The 22,509-nt window shown below is 29.9% G+C and overlaps 1 protein-coding gene across 1 annotated transcript; it reads left to right on the top strand.

The window, feature by feature from the left end:
- Nucleotides 1–276: 276 nt before the first annotated feature.
- LOC132936033 (uncharacterized) lies at nucleotides 277–8,810 on the top strand. The gene is made up of 10 exons (XM_061002731.1): nucleotides 277–472; nucleotides 3,242–3,367; nucleotides 3,528–3,593; nucleotides 3,665–3,798; nucleotides 5,047–5,059; nucleotides 7,005–7,082; nucleotides 7,156–7,251; nucleotides 8,141–8,382; nucleotides 8,454–8,616; nucleotides 8,689–8,810. The coding sequence occupies exons 1-10, from the start codon at nucleotides 277–279 to the stop codon at nucleotides 8,808–8,810; spliced, it is 1,236 nt and encodes a 411-aa protein (XP_060858714.1).
- Nucleotides 8,811–22,509: the final 13,699 nt, after the last annotated feature.

Consider the following 22,509-nt stretch of genomic DNA (forward strand, 5'->3'; position numbering starts at 1 on the left):
AATAATTTAATGATGGAAATAGAGTAATCATTGGGAATTCCATAAGTTTATCAATATTTTAATACTACGGCGACGATGTGTGAGTGCGACGATATAATAATACGATATTAAGCTTGTCATTCGTCAACGATCAACGGTCACGACTCACTTCGCCTCACGACTCACCTCGCGCCTTCACTATCACGTCTATATTATAATCGTGTTCGGCGACGGCGTCCGTCCTTCGTACGCGTTTCTTGAACGGTTTTATTCTTTACGAAAATACAAATACATAAAATGGTGTGGTGTGTTGTACATTTTGTTTTGGACAACACTGTGGAAGTAGTTCCTGGATTCTGGTATGCAAAAGGGAATTGTGCTTGGCCAAGATCGTCCAAAACTAAAGACATAAAAAAAGCAATATTCAATCAAGTACGACCAAATAAGCTTGATTTTTCGTTTTTTGAAGCACGTTGTTTGAGCAGTAATATCGGTAAGCATTATGGAAAACTATAAGTATATTTTGTATTTTAAATTAAATATAATAAGTATCTGTATATGATAAAATGTTTCCCCTCGTCACTAATCAAATATATTCGTTTCCTATTTTAGAAAAATTTTATTTTTGATTATTACACGTAGGAAGCAGGCGCGGATCCAGATCAATTATTAGGGGGGGGGGGCCATTTTTTATTTGGACATAATATAATACATACAATTTAATAATTCTATTATATTATAATTATTAGGTACCATATTTGCCATATAAATATTTCTTAACACTGTAAAGAAATAAACTTTTAATAAATTATGTACTTCTAAATTAGGATTACGATAAGTTTTCAAAAAACTTTTACCAAATTCTATAGATTCCTTGTGGTACTGTGTTCTTTCGTGATGTTTTAAATCCCCTGTTTCACCTAACAATTTTGCAAATTTAACTAATGGCTGTGTTACAAGTTTTAGTAAATTTACGTTTTTTTGAAAACCACCTTTGTGTAGATTATTAAAAATTGGACAATATTTGCAGAATAATCCTTGCTTCAATGGAGAAAATACCAACCAATTGAAAGAATTCAAATGTTGATGACCGACATACCGGCGTATCGGTTTTCCTCCTTTTATATGTTCCGAATAAGGAAACACATAATCTTTTGGTGGCACCCAAGGATTTTCAAGAAGCTGACATTTTGTATAATCATCAATAGTATTTCCAATGTATTGACCTATATCAGTCGAGTAAAAAGTTTGAGGTATTTGAGTTGATGACATTGGTAGTGTCTGAGTTGAAGAAGGGCATGGAGTTGGTGATGGGCATGATGATATTTGAGACGGAAATTGTGATGTTTTGGACGTCAATATGTCATGTGTTAATTGAGAAGAGGATGTATCATTTTCTAAAACCTGTTTTTTAGCAGGTAAAAAATATGAATTTATAGTTCATTTTTCATTTGATGATTGTGCCTGTGAATAATTCAATAATGATAGATAATAAAATGATTATCATTATTTTGATCCAATAATTTGATTCAAATATATTTAATTTACCTATTTAGTATATTATATTATATTATAAGCCATAATTAATACTAAATAATAAATACTATTGATTATAAATGTTATTTTGTACCTATTCAATTTCAAAATAACAACTGATGCAGGGAATGGGCAATTCCAAATGGCCTGGATAACTCGGAATATTATTTAATAAAAATAAATCGCATGAAATAAATTTTCTACAAAACTGATCAATATTATATTATAACTTTTAGTAGGTACATGAATTATAATTTAATTTATTTCGTTTTATGATATTCTAAAATTAAGTTTTGCGTTATGTTTTGTTTCAATGATATATTGTAGATTTTGTTAATCGTTACCTATGTTTTGTTTTGTGGTACCTATTTAATTGTTTATGATTATCGTTTTCCGTTATAATTACATAATTTTATATTATATTTGTATATTAATATCATAAATTCATAAAACTAAAATGTATTTAATACAAATTACGGTACGTACTATTTTTAAAGATGTATTGTCTTCGTTGTCAGTACTCAGTAGTTCATGTATAGTTGCACAGAACAAAATGAATGATACGGAATGAAAATATATTTTATAAGTTATAACGGTAGACATATCAATGCGGGCGATTACGATATGAGACGACGACCGGTGCCCGTCATGTCGTCAATCGGCGCGATTACGAATTACCGAATTATAAATAGAACGATTCAACGATCCGCAAAACAATATAGTAATATATTATTATTTAATATTTATGATGAACATAAAAACTAAGAAATAACAGCCTAAACAGTTTTTTTTTCATAGTCGCTATAAAAAAATATAATTTTTAAATATGATGATTTTTTTTTTCGTTTTGTGATATTTGGGGGGGGCCATCGCTCCCATGCCCCCCCCCCTTGGATCCGCGCCTGGTAGGAAGTTGTTTTTAATAAAACAGGCTGTAATAATATAACATTTTATGTAGGTATCTATACTTATACATTACTGTTCCATATATTATAGAATTATAGAAAACATTACTCTACTTACAGTAGCTATAATGTGTCTAACATTTTTATAGTCTTGTCTTGTTTCATTGTTTAAATGTCATATTTGTTTAACTCATTAAAATAAATGCAATTTTGAAAATTTAATTTCGTTCTTCCAGTTAGACAGATTAAACATAATCTAAAAGTTTATTTTCTAAGTACATTGTGTTTTGTCACGCTGAATTTATTACATCAATTTTTTTCTATAATCATTGTTTCTATAATCACCAATTTTTATTAAAATTTAACAATTTTATTTACAAAATGTAGGTAAGTTAGTTACTCTGTTGTGCAGTAAGTTAAGATTAGATATAACTATAATGTATTCAATTTGAATTAATGATAAATCATTGAAATTGAAAAAATAATTTTGAGCGAATGAAGTGGGTAGTTTATTTTCAATTTTTTGGTTAGTTTAACGTATATCAATTTATAATTTCTTTATTTAATACATTGATTCATTAATATAATTTATTTGATAAAACCCTTTCATAATTAAGGCCGTTTTTAAATTACACTGTTTGTTCTAAATATAATGTTTATAATAACTCAATGAATATTTTATAGGCATTTTTATATTTAATATTTTATTAGGGTCTAAACGATGAATGCAATGTCTTTGTTTACATAAATTAATATTTAATAATTTTATTGCATAGAATTACAAATTATTTTAACAAACATTGTTGTTTTATATGTTTTAGACAGTTTTTCAAAGGCCCAAAAAAAATGTGAGATGGCAAAGGGTAAATCTGACCTTTCTTCGACAGAAGAAGATAAATTAAAAAAGAAAAAAATTAGAAGACAAAATAGAGTTTGTTTACAATCTGGTATGTTTAGTCTAGATACAGTTGGTATAATTTTCAAAAAATAAGCATATTTAACGATTTTATTTCTATAATATAATATGTATTTAATCTTTATTTATCGATATTAATTTATAATGCTACCATCGTATATTATAGTTTTATCAAGTATTTTTGTTTATAGATAGTGAACAATCTGACACATTATCTGACATGAACCAAAATTCAATACCATGTTATCATTCTGCAGGCAAGTAGTTTTTTATATTTTTTAGATTCGAAGTGTATTATTATAGCATTTTTTTTTTCATGTTTTATTAGATTCAGATTCTAGTCCTAATAAAAATATTATTGTAGCCGACAACCAAAACATAAAATTTTTAAGACAGGATATTGTTCTTGAACGTCGACCTGATGGTTGGTCGCCATTAAAAGTCTCTAAAAATAATAATATTGTACCAGGTTGGTAAATAAATTACATTTTATCCATAAATAACATTGATAAAGTTAAATATTTTATATATTATAGACAAAATGAGATGGTCATGAAGTGAGCCCCCCACTTTGGCGGATTCACTTCAAACCAGCTGCAATATTTAGCAAATTAATTGCAAATAATTGCAAATTGGTTTTTAGGATTTGCAAATTTAGTGCACGCTCGCAAACTAAAAAAATGATTTGGGGGGGCTAACTTCATGCAGCCCCCCCACTTTGTCCGATCTGTTCCAAACCAACGCCAATATTTAACAAATTAATTGCAAATTAATTTTTAGAATTTGCAAATCAAAATTGGAATTTTGGCGAATTTTTTTACAAATCGATAAAAGTCGCATTTTTTTTATAAGTAATTTTCCTTGAAATACAGATTTTTATTGATTTTTATCCAACAGATACATTTTTTTAGACTAGATTTTTTAAATTATGAATTTTCCATCAAACATATTTGTATTCAATTTATATCTTTTACAAAAAATCTAAATTGAATTAAATCTTAAAAAAAATCTGTTAGATAAAAAAGCAATAAAAAAACTAATAAAAAATGTAAAATCAATAAAAAAACCATATTTGATAAAAAAAATTTTTGGGTAAAAAATTCACTTTAAAAATATTAATTAAAATATGTTTGATAAAATAATCTTATTGTATAAAAATTCTTAGCAAAATTAAAATCTTAAAAAAATCTGTTTGATAAAAAATCTATATTTAATAAAAAAATCTAAATTTGATAAAACCATTAAAATTTGCAAATCAAAATTGGAATTTTGGCGAATCTTTTTGCAAATTTGGTCTGCCCCCCCCCACTTCGTCCGATCCGTTCCAAACCAACTCCAATATTTAGCAAATTAATTGCAAATAATTGCAAATCGGTTTTTAGAATACGATTATATGATTATATGATTTATTATTTGTATTTTGTTTCTCTTATTTATTACACCATGCTACTAAACAGTCTCGAGCTTCTGTAATATACATTATTTATGCACTATTTATAAATATTTTACTTTTAATAATTTTCAATAAACATAATTTTTACTAATTACTTTTAGTGTTTTGATATTTTGTATTTATAATCCATAATTAGTATAATATTCAATTTATTGTTTTTATTTAAAATTAATTCAATACTTTAATTTAAATTTTAATTAAATTTATTAATTATTTATGTATAAATCATTGTTATTAATTATTCTTATAACTTTTAGATCCCTATACCTAGTAAACCTACATTATTTTAATTAATTATTTTTAGAAATCTTTTTGATCATTATTATTAAATTTAAAAAACTCATAAACATTCATAAACATTATAACAATAATACAAATATATTTTCACCAATTTGCAATTATTTGCAATTAATTTGCTAAATTTAATATTAGCGCTGGTTTGAAACGAATTCGAAAAAGTTGGGGGCTGTGTATATTATATAAAAAATCTATATTCGATAAAAAAATCGATAAAAAATATATATTTGTTAAAAGAATCTATGTTTAATAAAAAATCTGTATTTAATAATACATTATGATCAATGCTAATAAAAACTAAAAATTAAAGTGACTAAAGATATATATATTAAATATAATAATTATAATGATTCAAAATGATAAAAACTTCTGTTTTAAATATGTTTTAATCATTTATTGTAGACAATTTTAGTTATTAAATTTGTAAATATTATTTTTATATGATTTTTTTAAATTATATTATTTATTTAATAAATTTTAACTAATTATTATGTTTTTTATTAGTTTCATAATATTTCCACATTCATTTTATAAATTATTTCTGAGCCATTTTGGGCCATTTTAAAAAAAATATATTTTTCGTTAATTATTAATATTATACAGAATTATACCTACTAATTATTTTGTAAATTACAATTTACATTTGCAAATTCTAAAAACCGATTTGCAATTATTTGCAATTAATTTTCTAAACATTGACCTTGGTAAAAATAAATTGTTTTATCAAATTTAGATTTTTTTATTAAACATAGATTTTTATTAAATACAGATTTTTTAATAAAATACTGTTTTTTTTGAATTTTTATGGTTTTATCAAATATAGATTTTTTTTCAAATATACCTAAATCTTTTTATCAAGTACATATTTTTTTATTTAATACAGAATTTTTATTTATTTTTTTTTCAAATTTAGATTTCTTTTTTAAATTACAGATTATTTTAAAAATAAACTGTCTTATCAAATTTAGATTTTTTTATTAAATAATATAGATTTTATATCAAACAGATATTTTTAAGATTTTAATTTTACTAATTTTATTAATTTTTATACAATAAGATTATTTTATCAAACATATTTTAATTAATATTTTTAAAGTGAATTTTTGACCCAAAAATTTATTTTATCAAATATGGTTTTTTTTATTAGTTTTTTTTATTGCTTTTTTATCTAACAGATTTTTTTTAGAATTTAATTCAATTTAGATTTTTTGTAAAAGATATAAATTGAATACAAATCTGTTTGATGGAAAATTCATAATTTAAAAAATTTAGTCTACAAAAATGTATCTGTTGAATAAAAATCAATAAAAATCTGTATTTCAAGGAAAATTAATAAAAAAAAAAAATCGATTTTTGATAAAAAAATTCGTAATTATAAAAAAATGCGACTTTTATCGATTTTTTAAAAAATTCACCAAAATTCCAATTTTGATTTGCAAATTCTAAAAAAACCAATTTGCAATTATTTGCAATTAATTTGCTAAATATTGGCGTTGGTTTGGAACGGATCGGACAAAGTGGGGGGGGGGGGGGCTGCATGAAGTTAGCCCCCCCAAATCATTTTTTTAGTTTGCAAGCGTGCACTAAATTTGCAAATCCTAAAAACCAATTTGCAATTATTTGCAATTAATTTGCTAAATATTGCCGCTGGTTTGAAGTGAATCCGCCAAAGTGGGGGGGCTAACTTCATGACCATCAAAATGAGCCCTGCAGCTACATTGAATGATGATATTACTACATCCTCTAAAGCAGTAACTCATATTTATAATGTCACACCTTTAAAAACTATGAACAAGTCGATTCCAAAAATGCTGATAAGTGGTATTTAAAATTTCTATTAATAAATTCAAAATTATAATTATAATTTGTTACTATAACTTAATTTAATTTATATCATGTAATTTTTTATTTTTTTTAGGAAACAAATCTGATAACGGCAGTGTTATTATGTCTCCATTAAAAACATCCAAATATACATCTTCATCTCAGTCACACGGTAATGTAAAATAAAAGTTTAATTTGCATTAGACTATATTTCATGCTTTATAATCAAATATCTACAATTTAAGGTGTAAAAAGGAGCCTATTTGATGATATTAATAAAAGTCCAAATAGCAATGATTCAAGTTTAACTGCCTGTACGCCAAACAATTCTATTATTAATGGTAATTATAATTTTAATTTTTAGTATTCACAAATATAGTTTTATTTGTTTGTAAGAAATAACTCTGTCTCTCAGTATAATCACTTTCAGCTTTTAATATAATTACTTTCAATAACTTGCAACATAACATAACATAAAATAGAAAGATGACGTTTCAAGTTCACAGTATAACAGAAAAATAAAAATTTAACCTCTAACATATAAGTGAGAAATAATAGTAATAATAATAGTGATCATAACCTAGTAATAGTAATAATTAGGGCTCATAAGTTCATGCACTAAAAAATGCATAAATAAGCATGCATTCATGCACTAAAAATTGGCAAAATATGCATTATAATATGCACAATAATAAGTTCGAAAATATGTCCTAACATTTTTAAATTATGCACTCCTAATATGCATTAAATAAAAAAATGATGAACAAAGTTTAAAATAATACTAATATATCCATTCATTTTGCTTTTAATTCATATTTAAATGCATTATTTTCCTGAAACTATTATTAATGCATTAGAATGACAGAATGTACCCTTATTAGTTATTATATTGTCGAATGATTATTGAATTTAATTTCCTGTATGCAATTATTTTAATTTTAGTCAAAAATAGTATATCCATTAAATCCACAGAAGGACCTACATCAAAATATAAACAAAAAGCTCTTCATAAAGGTAATTATTAGAAATAATAAGTATATAATATGTACCCTCAACTATAACATTATTCCAATCATACTATTGTCGATTACATAATATTATTTAACTGATAATTTTGATTTACATATTCCATAATTTTTGTTTTTATTGGATATCTTAATAATTCCCAATTTTCCCACTGAACACTGTTTATCTATGAAGAATATTTATTATTTTAACGTATTTTTACAGATGATCAATATGCGAGGTTATTGAATTATATGCTAACAATTAAATATGAAATTAAATCAATACATGAGAAATTAGATATAATTATTCAGAGAGACGAAGAAAATACTTTGACAAAAACTAGAGAATCTCAACTCTTATACGACACTTGTCTTATAGATGATAAATTGCCTATTAAAAGCCAGGAAAATCTACAAGAATTTGAAAATGAGTTATATATTGATAAAATTTATCGGCATCAGTTGGTATGTAATTTGTTTAAGCACATTATTTGTATGTACTTATATATACAAAAGTTAAACTATTATTGATTTAGGTCAAACGTTTATCATCTGTTGGTGGAAAATCCATTAAAATTATGGTAAAACGAATAATGACTCTAATGTTTACACCTGAATTGCTATGCAAATTTTCATACAACGGACGCGGAAATAAAAAATGCTCGTTTGAAAAATTACTTGTGAATAAAATTATTTTTGGTAATGTATAATATAATATAAACTATACTATAATTTAAACTAAATTTATTAAATTTATTATTTATTTTTTAGAATCTGTGAAAACTATTAAAAAATTTGCTGCATCCGATAATTCAACCAACGAAATTGAACAGGTTATAAAATATGTGCTAATTCAAACGCCATTTAAAATTAGAGATAAGACAGTTAAATAATTTTTTCATATTAAAGTACAGAAAATTACAATATATAATTCTGATATAAGGTACTTATCATTATAATTGTTCCAATAAAATTTTCTTTTTTTTTTTATGTAATTAATACAAATGTATTAATTTTACATTTTAAGATTTTATTTTATATTTTATAAAGTAACAGAAAATTTTAATTTACTATTTATATATATTTAATTATATTTATTTTACATTTTAAGATTTTATATTATGTATTATTAAGTAATGAAAAATTAAATTTACAATTTACTACTATAATATATAATACTGATAAAAGGTACTTATCATTAATTTTTCAAATATAATTTTCTTTTTCTTTTATGTAATTAATACAAATGTATTAATTTTACATTTTAAGATTTTATTTTATATTTTATAAAGTAACAGAAAATTTTAATTTACTATATAATACATCCATAATATAGGGACTATTAACATTTGTTTTACTATATAATACATCCATAATATAGGAACTATTAACATTTGTTTAAATATATATTTTTTTTTTGTAAATGATACAAAATATGTATAATTATATTGGTACTATTATCATTTGTTTAATATAATTTTCTTTTTTTTTTTTTTGTTAATGATACAAGTTTATTATTTTGTTTATTTTTCATTTTAATATTTTATATAATACATAAATTATATATTATGTAATATGTATAATCAAACATTTTTTGTTAGCTAGATGCTAGATTTAATTTTATCATTTACATTGATTTTTTAGTTATTTGTATAAAAAATAATTATAATATTTTATTTCTAAAATGTATAACTAATATTTTAAAGTAATAATATAATTTGAAAATATATTATAATTTATAATATTATTTATTATTACCATGTGTCCATGTATTATTATTTGTTTTTTGTTGGTCGTGTTGTCTTTTGTTTACCAAACCTTTTGTTTATCATTATAGATAATAATATTTATTGGATTATATATTCAATTAAAGGTAAAACAAACAGATTAAATGGATGGAATTTAATTTATAGTTGAATTAAGCTATATTTTGATATGTATAATAATTTACATAAAATTGATAAAAAAGATATTTAAGGAGGTTCAATGAGTATCAAATATTGATTAAGAATTAATAATATTAAGGTTTAACAAGTCTTGTATAAATATAAATTTAAGCCAAGAATCTAGGTTTAATAAACCTTTATTTTTTAACGCTTAACCGACATTGAGGACTAAGTGTTGATTCGATCTTTTTTTTTGGTTCAAATGATATTCAGGCAAGGTTTATTTCATATTAAAACGATCACGATTCAACCAAAACCTAACATTTATTTAAGCATGAACATTCAAATTACAATATTAATTTAAAGCTCATTCAAGGTTAGGATGTTATGTGGGTAGTCGTTGATCTATATTACGCCTCGTACAACTATTGTACATCGTATCATTATACTTATTATTATATTATATATATCCGATTATATTATTATTTACCTTTTAACTTCTGTATATCTGTGTACTTCAACAGGTTATGGGCCCAGAGTAGGGTCTTTATAATAAAGTCGTGAATAATTAGTAAAATAATAATTGATTAACGAATTGCGTGTTTTTTGTGTACAGACAGTGTACCTACAGCAATAATAATTCGCGAAGTAAGTGCAGTGTAGTGTGCGTGCGTTTCTTAGTGTGCAGATAGTGTACATCTACGTTTTGTTTAAATATGGAAAACGAACAATATAAAATCAACAAACTCAAAGATGCATCAAATTGGGACATGTAGAAATTTCAAATTAAGGTTATCATGAATGCAGCTGAAATATTTGATGTAGTAACAGGAAAATCAAAGAAACCAATTTTAGCAAAAATCGGTAATGAAACTGAAGATGAAGCGAGAAAAAGACGTAGTGTTGATTTTTCAATATGGAAAAGGGCAGATAATAAGGCTCAAAAATGTATCGTCACTTCGCTAGATGAACAACCTCTACAATACATTATGAACTGTGACACAGCAAATGGTATGTGGAACAAATTACTTAGTGTGTACGAACAGATGTCGGACACAAGCATAACAATAGTACAACAAAAATTCTATCGTTATACAATGGGTCCTAAGGACAATATAGCCGGTCATATTTCGAAACTATCTAAGTAGACAACTAAAACAATTGGGAGAGCCTATCTCAGAATCAATGTTGATTACAAAAATGTTGATGACATTACCTGATAGCTATAGGCACTTCTACAGTGCATGGGACTCAATGAATAGTACAAATAGAACGCTAGAACAGTTAACCACTCGATTTATGGTGGAAGAAACACGACAAGTGCAAGGACCTCCTGTCCGTAACGATGGTGCTGAAAGTATTGCTTTGACTGCAAACAAAGGCAAGTATATTAAAAGTCAAAAATACGGGAACAAAAATGATAATACAAAACCAGGAAAATGCAACCACTGTAAAAAACCAGGACACTGGAAAAGGGACTGCAGGATATTCAAAAGGGAACAAGAAGAAAAGAAATCAACTTCCGGTTTGGCGCTTATTGGTGTACAAAGAAAAATTGAAGACATCGACGACTCAGACAAATGGTATGTGGACTCAGGTGTGAGCGACCACATGACAAATCGGAAAGAGTGGTTCGTCGATTATAAAAATTTTGATGTGCATTCGCCTGTACGTATTGGAGATGGTAAGCACATTATGGCAGTCGGAAAAGGTAACATAAATATTCATACTTATGTTAACAATAAGTGGATAAAAGGCTACTTAGAAAATGTTTTATATGTACCTGATATAAAAGTAAATTTATTTTCTTGTGGGGCATGCCTTGATAAAGGAATTACAATAGTGACAGACAGTAAAGGTTGTACATTTAAAATGGATAATCGTGTAATTGCAGTCGGTGTTCGTGAGAATAAATTGTTTTCAATGCTAATCAAAACAGATATTTCACAGGAAATTGGACACTGTGCTAACGTTGCAGTTAAGAAATTAACATTAGAACACTGGCACAAAATACTATGTCATCAGAATGTCAAACATGTTCGTGAGTATTTAAAACACAATCAAATACAATTTACAGATATACAAGGACAGTTATTCTGTGAACCATGCATCTATGGCAAACAGCATAAGGAGACGTTCACTCAGAGCGAAACAATAACTATTGAACCAGGGCAAATAATACACAGCGACGTGTGTGGACCCATGGAAGAGAATTCATTAGGAGGTAAAAGATATTTCATTATTTTTAAAGATGATTATTCTAAATATACTTATGTTTATTTTATGAAAAATAAATCTGAGGTTAAAGAAAAACTTAATTGTTTTCTGAGTATAGTTAAAACTCAAACTAAACATGTTATTAAAACTATTAGAAGTGACTATGGATTAGAATATAAGAATTCTGAAGTTCAATCAATTCTAAATATTTTTGGAATAAAGCATGAAACAAGTGTACCTTATACTCCTGAACAAAATGGAAGAGCTGAACGTTCAATGAAGACTATTTATGAGGCAACCAGAACAATGATCTATGCCAAGAATTTTCCATAATCACTGTGGGCAGAAGCAGTCAATACAGTAGTGTTCTCATTCAATTATACTGGTAATTCAGGGAAAGTATGTAAAACTCCATACGAGTTATGGTTTGATAAACTTCCTAAAACAGAAAAGTTCGTAGAATTTGGAATAAATGCATATAGTTTAGTTCCAAAACAACGACGAAAGAAGTGGGATGCAAAAAGTCGAAAAGGATACTTTGTTGGATATTCAGAAACTTCAAAAGGGTATCGTATTTGGTATAAAGAAAATAACGAGGTGACACTTAGTAGAGACGTTATTTTCAAGGATAAAAGTGTTGTAAATGACCAACGTGTAGAATGTTCTAATAATTTAAATGATAGTAATAACATTGATGCTCTTAGCTTACACAAAGACGGCTTTTTAGAACACAGCAATAAATCAGAAGGGGATGAAGTCATGGAAAATAAATTTGGGTCAATAAGTGTAGGTGACAATGAAAAACAAGAACATGAACAAGAAAATGGATCAAATGTCAACGTGTACAACTTGCGAGACAGAAGTAATATTAAGAAACCATTACGTTATGATAATTCAGCCTTTTTCGTAGTCGAATCCGATCCAGTGAGTTTCGAGGAAGCTGTGGAGTCACAAAATTCAGAAAAATGGATAGAAGCCATGAACAATGAAATGGAATCTCTTGAACAAAACGGAACATGGTCGCTCGTAATTTTACCTAAGGACAGAACTATTGTAAATTGTGGTTGGGTGTAGAAAACAAAATACAATGTTCATGGACATGTTGATCGATACAAGGCTAGGCTAGTAGCAAAAGGGTATAGTCAAATGTTCGGTATTGATTTTAATGAAAACTTTAGTCCTGTAGTAAAGTTTGATTCAATTCGGTCTATATTAGCTATATCAGTAGCAGAACAATTACAACTTTGACAATTTGACGTTCAAACAGCCTTTCTATATGGAGATTTGGACGAAGAAATTTACATGAGACAACCAGAAGGGTTCAACGATGGTACCGAAATGGTGTGCAGACTTCAACGCAGTTTATATGGCCTAAAGCAGTCACCACGATGTTGGAACATAAAGTTCAAAACATTTCTTCTTAACTTTAATCTATTAGAAACAAAAGCAGATCCCTGTGTTTTTGTTAATAGAGAAAGTAACAAAGTATTAATCGTCGCTAGGTTAGGTTAGGTTTCAAATTTCAATATTACCGAAGGAGAATTGAATCAATTTTTAGGTACAGAAATTGAGCAAAAATCTGATGGATCAATTGTAATGCACAAAGGGTTGTATTGTAAAAGAATATTGGAGAAGTTCAATATGACTGAAGCAAATCCAGTTCAATTACCAGCAGACCCTCAACATTCATTAGATGACAAGCAACAAAATACTAATCTAACTAGTAAAGTCCCATATCGTGAAGCAGTCGGAAGCTTATTATATCTCAGTCAGATTACAAGACCGGACATAACTTTTTCAGTAAATCTAGTTAGTAGATACATCGAGGATCCAAAGGAACAACACTGGACAGCAGTGAAACGAATTTTAAAATATTTAAAGGGAACTATTAATTTTGGATTGGTATTTAGTTCTAAACAAAAACTCATGTTAAAAGGATACAGTGATGCTGACTATGCAGGTGACTTGGATACAAGAAGATCAACATCAGGGTCAGTATTTACATTAGGATCTGGAAGTATAGCATGGAGTTCACGTCGTCAACAGTGTGTTAGCCTTAGCACAACTGAATCAGAGTACATAGCTTTAAGTCAAGCAGTACAAGAATTAACTTGGTTAAAATTGTTTTTAGGTGAATTGCTGGACCAGCCAAAAATGGTGCCAACAATGTATGGAGACAATCAAAGTGCGATTAAACTCGTAAAAAATCCAAAGTTTCATAGAAGAACGAAGCACATAGATGTTCGCTACCACCAGGGATGGGCAAGATACTCAAAAATCAGTATCGAGATAGTAGATACTAGATACCTGGATTTGGAGTATCGAGATACTAGATACTCGATACTTGGCTCTAGAGTATCGCGATACTAGATACTCGATACTTGGCTTTGGACTATCGCGATACAAGATACTCGATACTCGATACTCAATACATTTTAATAAAATTAGTCACTGGATTTTTAAAAATTATGTTTATTATTGTGGGTATGGCCACATCATTAAGTAATTAGAATGAAAAATAAAATAAAAAACATTGACACTTTCAATAGTATACATTAAAAAAATTTCAATAGTAATAGTAACATAACATCATTCATTTATATAGTTAATTTATCTTTGTTTCCTTTTAAAAATACAAGTTTTTCAAAGGTTATATCGGATAATTTATTTCTGGTAGGATTATTAATAAATCCTGCCATGGAAAACATTCGTTCTACGGGTGCTGAGGAGCATAGCTGGTATTAAATCTAATAAAGTTTTTTTATAATTGGATAATTGTTTAGAATATTTAACGATTTAGCCTTATCCTTAAAAAAAGTAACTACTTCCAGATCAGCTTTTTTAATGGTTTTAGCTTCTGGTTGCGATGAATAAACAATAAAATTGTCGTCATCTTCATCGCTAGAATTTGAGTTATTAGTAATATGAATCGCGGTAAAAAAGTCCGTGGTAAAAAAGTCCGTGGTTAAAAAGTCCGAGGTCTAAAAAGTCCGTGGTGAAAAAGTCCGAGGTCCAAAAAGTCCGTGGTGAAAAAGTCCGAGGTCTAAAAAGTCCGGTACATATAATATTAGGTAAAAGAAAAATACGCGATGTGATGCGTAAGATGAAAAGTAGGGGTTGGTACCAAATTCAAATTAAAAATAATAAGTCCACTTTTTCCTCGAATACTAAATCGCTAAATCGTTTTATTAAAGAAATGGTGTTATCATATTAGCTAAATGGCGAAAATTGTTTTCTTTTAACATTTCTAGTCTAGTTTTAAGTGAATATAATGTGGGTATACATACAATCTGAGTCAGTATAATAAAGGCAAACGATCGTCACATAGTGACTAACAGTCCACAGAACACCAGGTGTGTAGCCGGCAGTGTTTGTGTAAAAATCTAATCTACTATTTTTATCGTGTTCATTACCTACCTTATCGCGAAAGGTGTAGGTACTATTACATAGTAGAAAAATAAGGTACAGTCTTACAGACGTAAAGTCCAATTCAAATTACGTGTGTAACATAATATTATATTTTATATACAACCATTACACCATTAATTTTTCAAAAGTGGTTTCTGACAAGTAAAAATAATCGTAAACAGTTAATTTTTCAAAGTATCGCATTAATGTATCGAGTATCTTTCGATTAAATTAATTCATGAAATACTCGATACATTGACTAAAAATGTATCGCGATACAAGATACTCGATACAAATGTATCTAAGATACGTATCTTAGATACTTGTATCGAAGATACTGCCTAACCCTGGCTACCACTATATAAGAGAAAAGTTCAATGAGACATTGTTTTCATTGGAGTACATATCCAGCAAGGAGCAGATTGCGGACATTATGACAAAACCAACTCCACGAACGCGGTTCAATGAGCTAAGGGAGATGTTAGGAGTTATAAATATTGATGTATAAGGGTATATTGTTTAAGGGAAAGTCTTGGAATTATAAACAAAACACCCTATATAATGTAGTGTATAAGTAATATATTCACACTGTAGTTCATCAGACGCTGACTATACATTTTTATATACTTCAGCATATATGTCCTGTGTGGCTTTAAGACCTAAAACAAATCAGCGTCCCTTTCAATTCTATATTGCATCCGATTTATGCCTGTCCACCCATTGCAGGTGTATTTGTTTATTATATACTACTTAGCCGTGGTTGGAATACTTGGAACAATATAATATGTTAATCGTCAATTACCGTATGCGTCGTGTTAATTAACATGTAATATTATGTAAATATTTGACAGCCAATAATATTAATATTTAAAAATTGGTTTCTATTTGGATAACGAATATTTTTATCTATATTTCCAAACAAGTTACAACTTTTATACCCATGTCCCATATCCACAGCAGCGTGACTCTACGGTTAAAGACTCTACGCCCAACCCACTGATTTTACCGGCCGAATTCGTTGGTTTAACCTTAGTTTAACGATTGTAATACGGGTCCTAATCTATATTGTATCTGACGTCTGTCATCTATTCTGTTAGATTTCATTGCATAAAACGGCTGCAAACGGAATTGGAGAGTACCTACCTAAGTGTTTTACGTGGTAAAATAACATTATTATATTTATTATGTTCGTGTGTTTCCCAACGATCAATATTTGTCGTGTAGGTACCCAGTGTAGCCGTGTAGGTATACCAAAAAATATAATATGGGTCCGCCGGGTTTGGCTTATACAAGTCGACATGTCAAATCATCGATAGGTAGGTACAACGATACGCCAAGAGTCTTCTCAAACAGTGGTTTCAACGGTGTGTAGTACAGGTTGGCCATACTCGAAGAGTTGACACGAAGTCGGAAGGTAGACACGCGTTCGAGACAACCAACCATAATATTCATAATAAATTACATAATACGGAGAAAAATCGTTGGCGTCAATACCGTTCGTTTATGATTATGGCACATACAAAATGCACTGTCTTTTGGCTGCAGCTGCTGAAGCAGTTGTAGCTGACAGGGTGCATGACGGCTCGCCAAGTTCAGCGGGTCATCAGCGATGAATGTGCAGTCAAGGATTGCATTTGGATAATAGTCGCCTCCGTCAGTTTCAGCACTAAGGCGGTTGCAGCCTTTACGGGTTCCGATGGTTTTCGCGTCATGGCTAACCGTGTCCCATTGAGTTGTGCTGCAGCGTCGATCACTACGGCTAGACCCAGCGCGGTTATAGGGCTAGGGTCGCAAGTCCACCACACACACAGACACAGTTTGGGAAATCCATTCGACACTGATGCAGCCAAAATCATCAGTTATCACGAGCGTCAGATCGTGCAAAAAGTCAACTTTAAATATAGGAAAACCGTGCTAAAATCTACGGAAATATTACGTAACAATAATATATTAAAAACCCCAAATATTATACAAAATAAATGTTCGTATTCGTAGGTACCTACTTATACATATTATACACACTTATTAATATTAATAAAAAATTAAATACATGTTTTATAATATTATATGTACTTGTCAAAAAATGTTATCCCTTCTTACGAAAAAAAAATAAACATACAGAAATGCATTAAATTCACAAATATGTTGATAAATACGCGTGGTAGGTATATAATATGGTTAACTATTGAGTATAATATACTAAGACATTAAATATTAACTATTAAGTATTAAGTACGTACTTATACTACTTACTAATCAAAAACCTATAACCATTATGTGCATCCAAATTATTAGTGTATTATACATTTATACGCACCTATATTATAAATCTAAATATCTAAAGGGCCCTACGAACCTCTTCATTAATCATTGGGGCCCATTATCTTTTCGAAGAAATAAGACAATGATAATAATAATGTATAATATAAATATTGATTATCATACTTATTGACACATTGGACGCATGTAAAATTTTTTTTTGAAAATGTGAGGAGGCTAAATACTTTTTTTGGGAGCTATTGGCCCCCCCCCCCTAGTAATGACGATGTAAACACCCATAATTGTTGGGAACGATCGTCCATCTATGGTGCAATAAATTTCAAATTATAATATGTAGGTTCAATATATAAAATATATATTATGTAGGTACTCGTATATAATAGTAGATACACTATAGTGGCAATTTATTATAATATGTATTAACGTAGGTATTATAGTCTTAATAAATTAATAATATATTATAACTCATAGAGTGACGCGTCTCGTCGTATAGATCATTAATTCATTGATCTCGACGCCAGTCACCGGTGGCAGATGAATGATGATACGCACATTATATTATAGCACCATAGCATACGGATACCTTATGTCCTTACCCAGTTATACATAAGACCATTATAAGTTAAAACCGTTTGGTATTTATATAAGGTATAGGAGGAACTCACGTACCATCTCAGTGTAGAATATATTACATTATAATATTACTAGCTCTAAGTGAAACTCTGGGAAAGTTGGACTCGCTGAGAGTGGGTACCAATTTTGGAATATAAAAGTCGCAAAGGCTGTAAGACGAAAGTTTAGGATTTGTGATATGGATTGGAGATAAGGCTTGGCGCTTTGGTGGGAATGTTTAAAAGTTTGAGCGTCTAGCAATCCGTCACGAACGTTGTAAATGGATAGGCTGGATACGATCTCCAGGATCATCTCCCGTTTCTCCGCTGCTTTTGGTTGTTAAAATTGTTAAAAAGTGTAGAGTCGATAGGTTTATTTGATTGTCTAGCTATCAGTCATAAAATCACATAGGTAGGCGATCCGACTGCGTCGGATCGCGGACTATATGCGAAGCGTATATTATCAGGTATGCAATCCACCTACGGTGGATTGCGGACCCCGTTAGTTGCGTAGATAGGTGAATAATCGAAAAAATAGTTGGTCCCCTTGACCGTGTTAGTTGTAAGTGAGTATCGATTTTGGAGACACATTCGAATTATAAATGTCGCACTTATACATTAGAAGGTGATAAGAATTTCTGATATGGCCTGGCTCTTTGGCGGTCTCGTTTCGAAGGTGGGAACGTTTGACAGTCAAGATTCAGTGTCTAGAAATCTCCCATGGCCCATGAAAACCGGCAATTCAATGATGATACTATCCCCCAGCGTATGTCCGGTGCTTTTTTCATACGTGTAAGAAAATGTTAATTCGAAAATCTGCATGTTAGAGTGTCCAGCAAATCAGTCATTACCCATCTAAGACAAAACAAAAATAAGCAATCCACCTGCGGCGGATAGAGTGGTATGTGCCGTCGCATGTCCGGTGCTCTTTCTTATGTAAAAAGTGTAAAGTCAAAACCCGAGTTGGATTGTCTAGCAAGTCAGTCATCTCAAGTCAAAATCGATTAACATCCAATTAGCCACCTAGGTAGGCAATCCGAATTCGTCGGATCGCGGAGAATGTGCTACAGTATATTGCAGACCCGACGTTGGGCGGCTATAAGTGAAAACCCTATCACACAACTTACGAAAAATACAAACTATAACTATACAATATAAATACAAACAAATATAATAAATTGTACCTATTTATTATAATTCATAAAAAAAATAACATATAGATACATAATATTATATTAACCAATACAATACATATAAACATGTACCTTTAATGTATATATAATTATATCAAAAAAAAAAAAAAAAAATGCAAAAACCTGCATGTTTAAGTGTTAAGGAAGTCAGTCATCACCGTCTAAGACGAAACCAAAATGAGCAATCCGTCTACGGCGGATTGAATGGTAGGTATGTGCCGTCGCATGTCCGGTACTTTTTCTTATGTAAAAAGTGTAAAGTCGAAAACCGTGTTGGAGTGTCTAGAAAGTCAGTCACATCAAGTCAAAATCTATTAACTTTAAAGTTCGTCAGCTAGGTAGGCTATCCGACTTAGTCGGATAGCGAACAATGTGCTGCAGAAAATAAGTCTAGTATGTATAGCTGCTATAAGTGAATAGAAAAAATAGTATTTTCCAAAAACCCAATCACACAACATTCGAAATAATTTACGAAAAATAAAACAAAGACAATTTAAAAAAAAAAATATGTGTTAAATTCCTAATAATTTAAATAACATATTGACAACGTCAATGCTTTTCGTCTACTAAAATGTACATATTATCAAAGACGTATCATATAATAATTTCTAACATCCATAAAAATACTAATTAAGATAGGTTTAATCAATTATAATAACTAGCGTATTCCGATAAAGCCTACTATAACTGTCGTTACTCGTTACCCACGTGATAAATCAGCTATGCACTTACAAGCGACTAAATTTGGTAAATCCTCGCTTTGCACCAAGTTTTAGGCTATTATTATTAATACAATTTTTATTTTATCTATATTATTTGTATACTATATTATATTTATTATTTATTACAAAATACAATATCATATATAATTGCGAATATCAAAATTTGATTCGATCATTGTATACTATTTTACGTTATAATTTTATTTATTATTCGTATAATTACCTCCCCTATTTTACGGCCTATATATTGTAATCGTGTATATATTAACGTATGAGGGCAACTGGTACATTCAGTTGGGGGCAACTGGTACATTTGGTTGAGGGCAACTGGTACATTTTGCTCTAGGTAGTTTGGGGGGGGGGGGGATTGGTATAAAAAAGGTACTTTTTGGGGGAAACTGGTACATGCCCACTTCAACGATTGAAAAATGTAATATAATTTTTTTCTAATATTTATATTATTTTTTATGACGTAATAACATATTATGTTCGCTTCAACAACTTATTATATATATTTATTACAATAATACACTAATATAAATTAAAACTAACATTTTAGTAAATTAAAATCCATACAAAAAATGATACAATAGTTATTAACACGTAAAGGCCCTATTGCCTAAGCAGCGCGCAGACCGCTGCCATAGGTCACATCAGAGACGGCGGTATATCAGTAGTCATCACGCCAACACAATAGTAGTAATATTATTATTCAAAAATAAATCTCATCTGAACGACTTGGCGGCGGCTGGATCAGCTGTTGCTCCGGTCACGGCGGCGACTAGGCCACAGTACTGCGAGGCTCGGAGTGGTCCGCGACGGTGTGTCGGTGGTAGTGGAACGCCTGGATAGTGGTGACTCGAGAATAATTACGTAACGCATGGCGCGACGTTCCGTTGCGCAACGATCGGCGGTAAACCACCACCAGAGCCGAAATAGACTATTATGCCACGATGGAACGACGTAATGCAACCCGCGCGTCGCGACTAAAAGAACTATTGGCAACGTGAAAGGCCGACGGGGTCACGATCGTGTAAGCTACCGACGGGCGTGATCAGTTCGCACTAGTTCCCGAGCGAAGCGTAAACCGAGGGAGTCAAACAGACGAACAAACACTCGGCCGTAAATCGTCGCCAAGCCACGAGACATTGACGATGGCACGACAGGCAACGCGTGTACAATTCACGCGACACAATGATGAGGACGGTAGGCGGCAACGTTAAGCGACAATGCGCACTATGGCGTAGGTAGTAGGTATACATTTCGAATTCGCGACGAATTAGTCCAGCGAAAATACAGGCGACGCAGGTGGACGTCAAGACGACCAAAGATGTGAGTACAAGGTACAACTGGTTGACCGGCGGCGACGACAAGTCGGCGGTGGAGCGAGTATCTGCGGCGGCGAAGTCCAACGACCGTCGCGACGTTATCCGCCGATAATATTTTGTCGAGGGCAGTGTTGCTTGAGTAAACAATATCAGTATATCACTGTTGAGTGTGCTGAGTGTAGTTTGTAGGAAACATACTCTGTAGGTACTTACCACTTATACTTACTAAACTAATTTTAATCCAAATAATCACAATAGTATAACAATGTATATTGGTACAATAAATTGTCGGCAGATATCACTCCGTCCTGGCGGTTCTCGAAATATTAGCTATAAGTTATAATAAATAACCAATAAGAAAGAATAACCAGGTCATCAAGTTTTCACAGTGTGGTCCAGTATTTTTAGTATTCAATATACATATTATGTATATTATGATATTAAAATAAATATACTTAGTAATATTATAGACCAGTGGTTGGTATTTTGTATTTACAATAATTCGCAAGTCACGTCGGTCACAGTTTTCATATCTCCGATGTATCAGTTATATTATTATATAAATTATCAGTGGCGGCTATCTTATACTCAAGGTGTACACACAACATACGAACTATATACAATATACACACAAACAAATATAATATGTATTTATATATAACAATGAACATTTTGAGAAATGTGCAATTATAAAATAAATAACATATAGATACATTATATTATATTAACCAATACTGACATATAAACATGTACTTGTAATGTATAATATTATTACATATTTATATGAAAAAAACATGAACAAATTCGAAAAAAATTGCAAAAAATTTCAGGCGTTAGGCGGCCGTGTATCTCATATGGAACAGAGAGTCGCCTGGAGAGCGTACAACGGATTCGAACTCAAATTACCTAACAACCTACGTTTGGGGAACCTACGCCCAGTGGCGGCT

Source organism: Metopolophium dirhodum, chromosome 1 (genome assembly GCF_019925205.1).
Source record: "Metopolophium dirhodum isolate CAU chromosome 1, ASM1992520v1, whole genome shotgun sequence".
Taxonomy (NCBI): Eukaryota; Metazoa; Arthropoda; class Insecta; order Hemiptera; family Aphididae; genus Metopolophium; species Metopolophium dirhodum.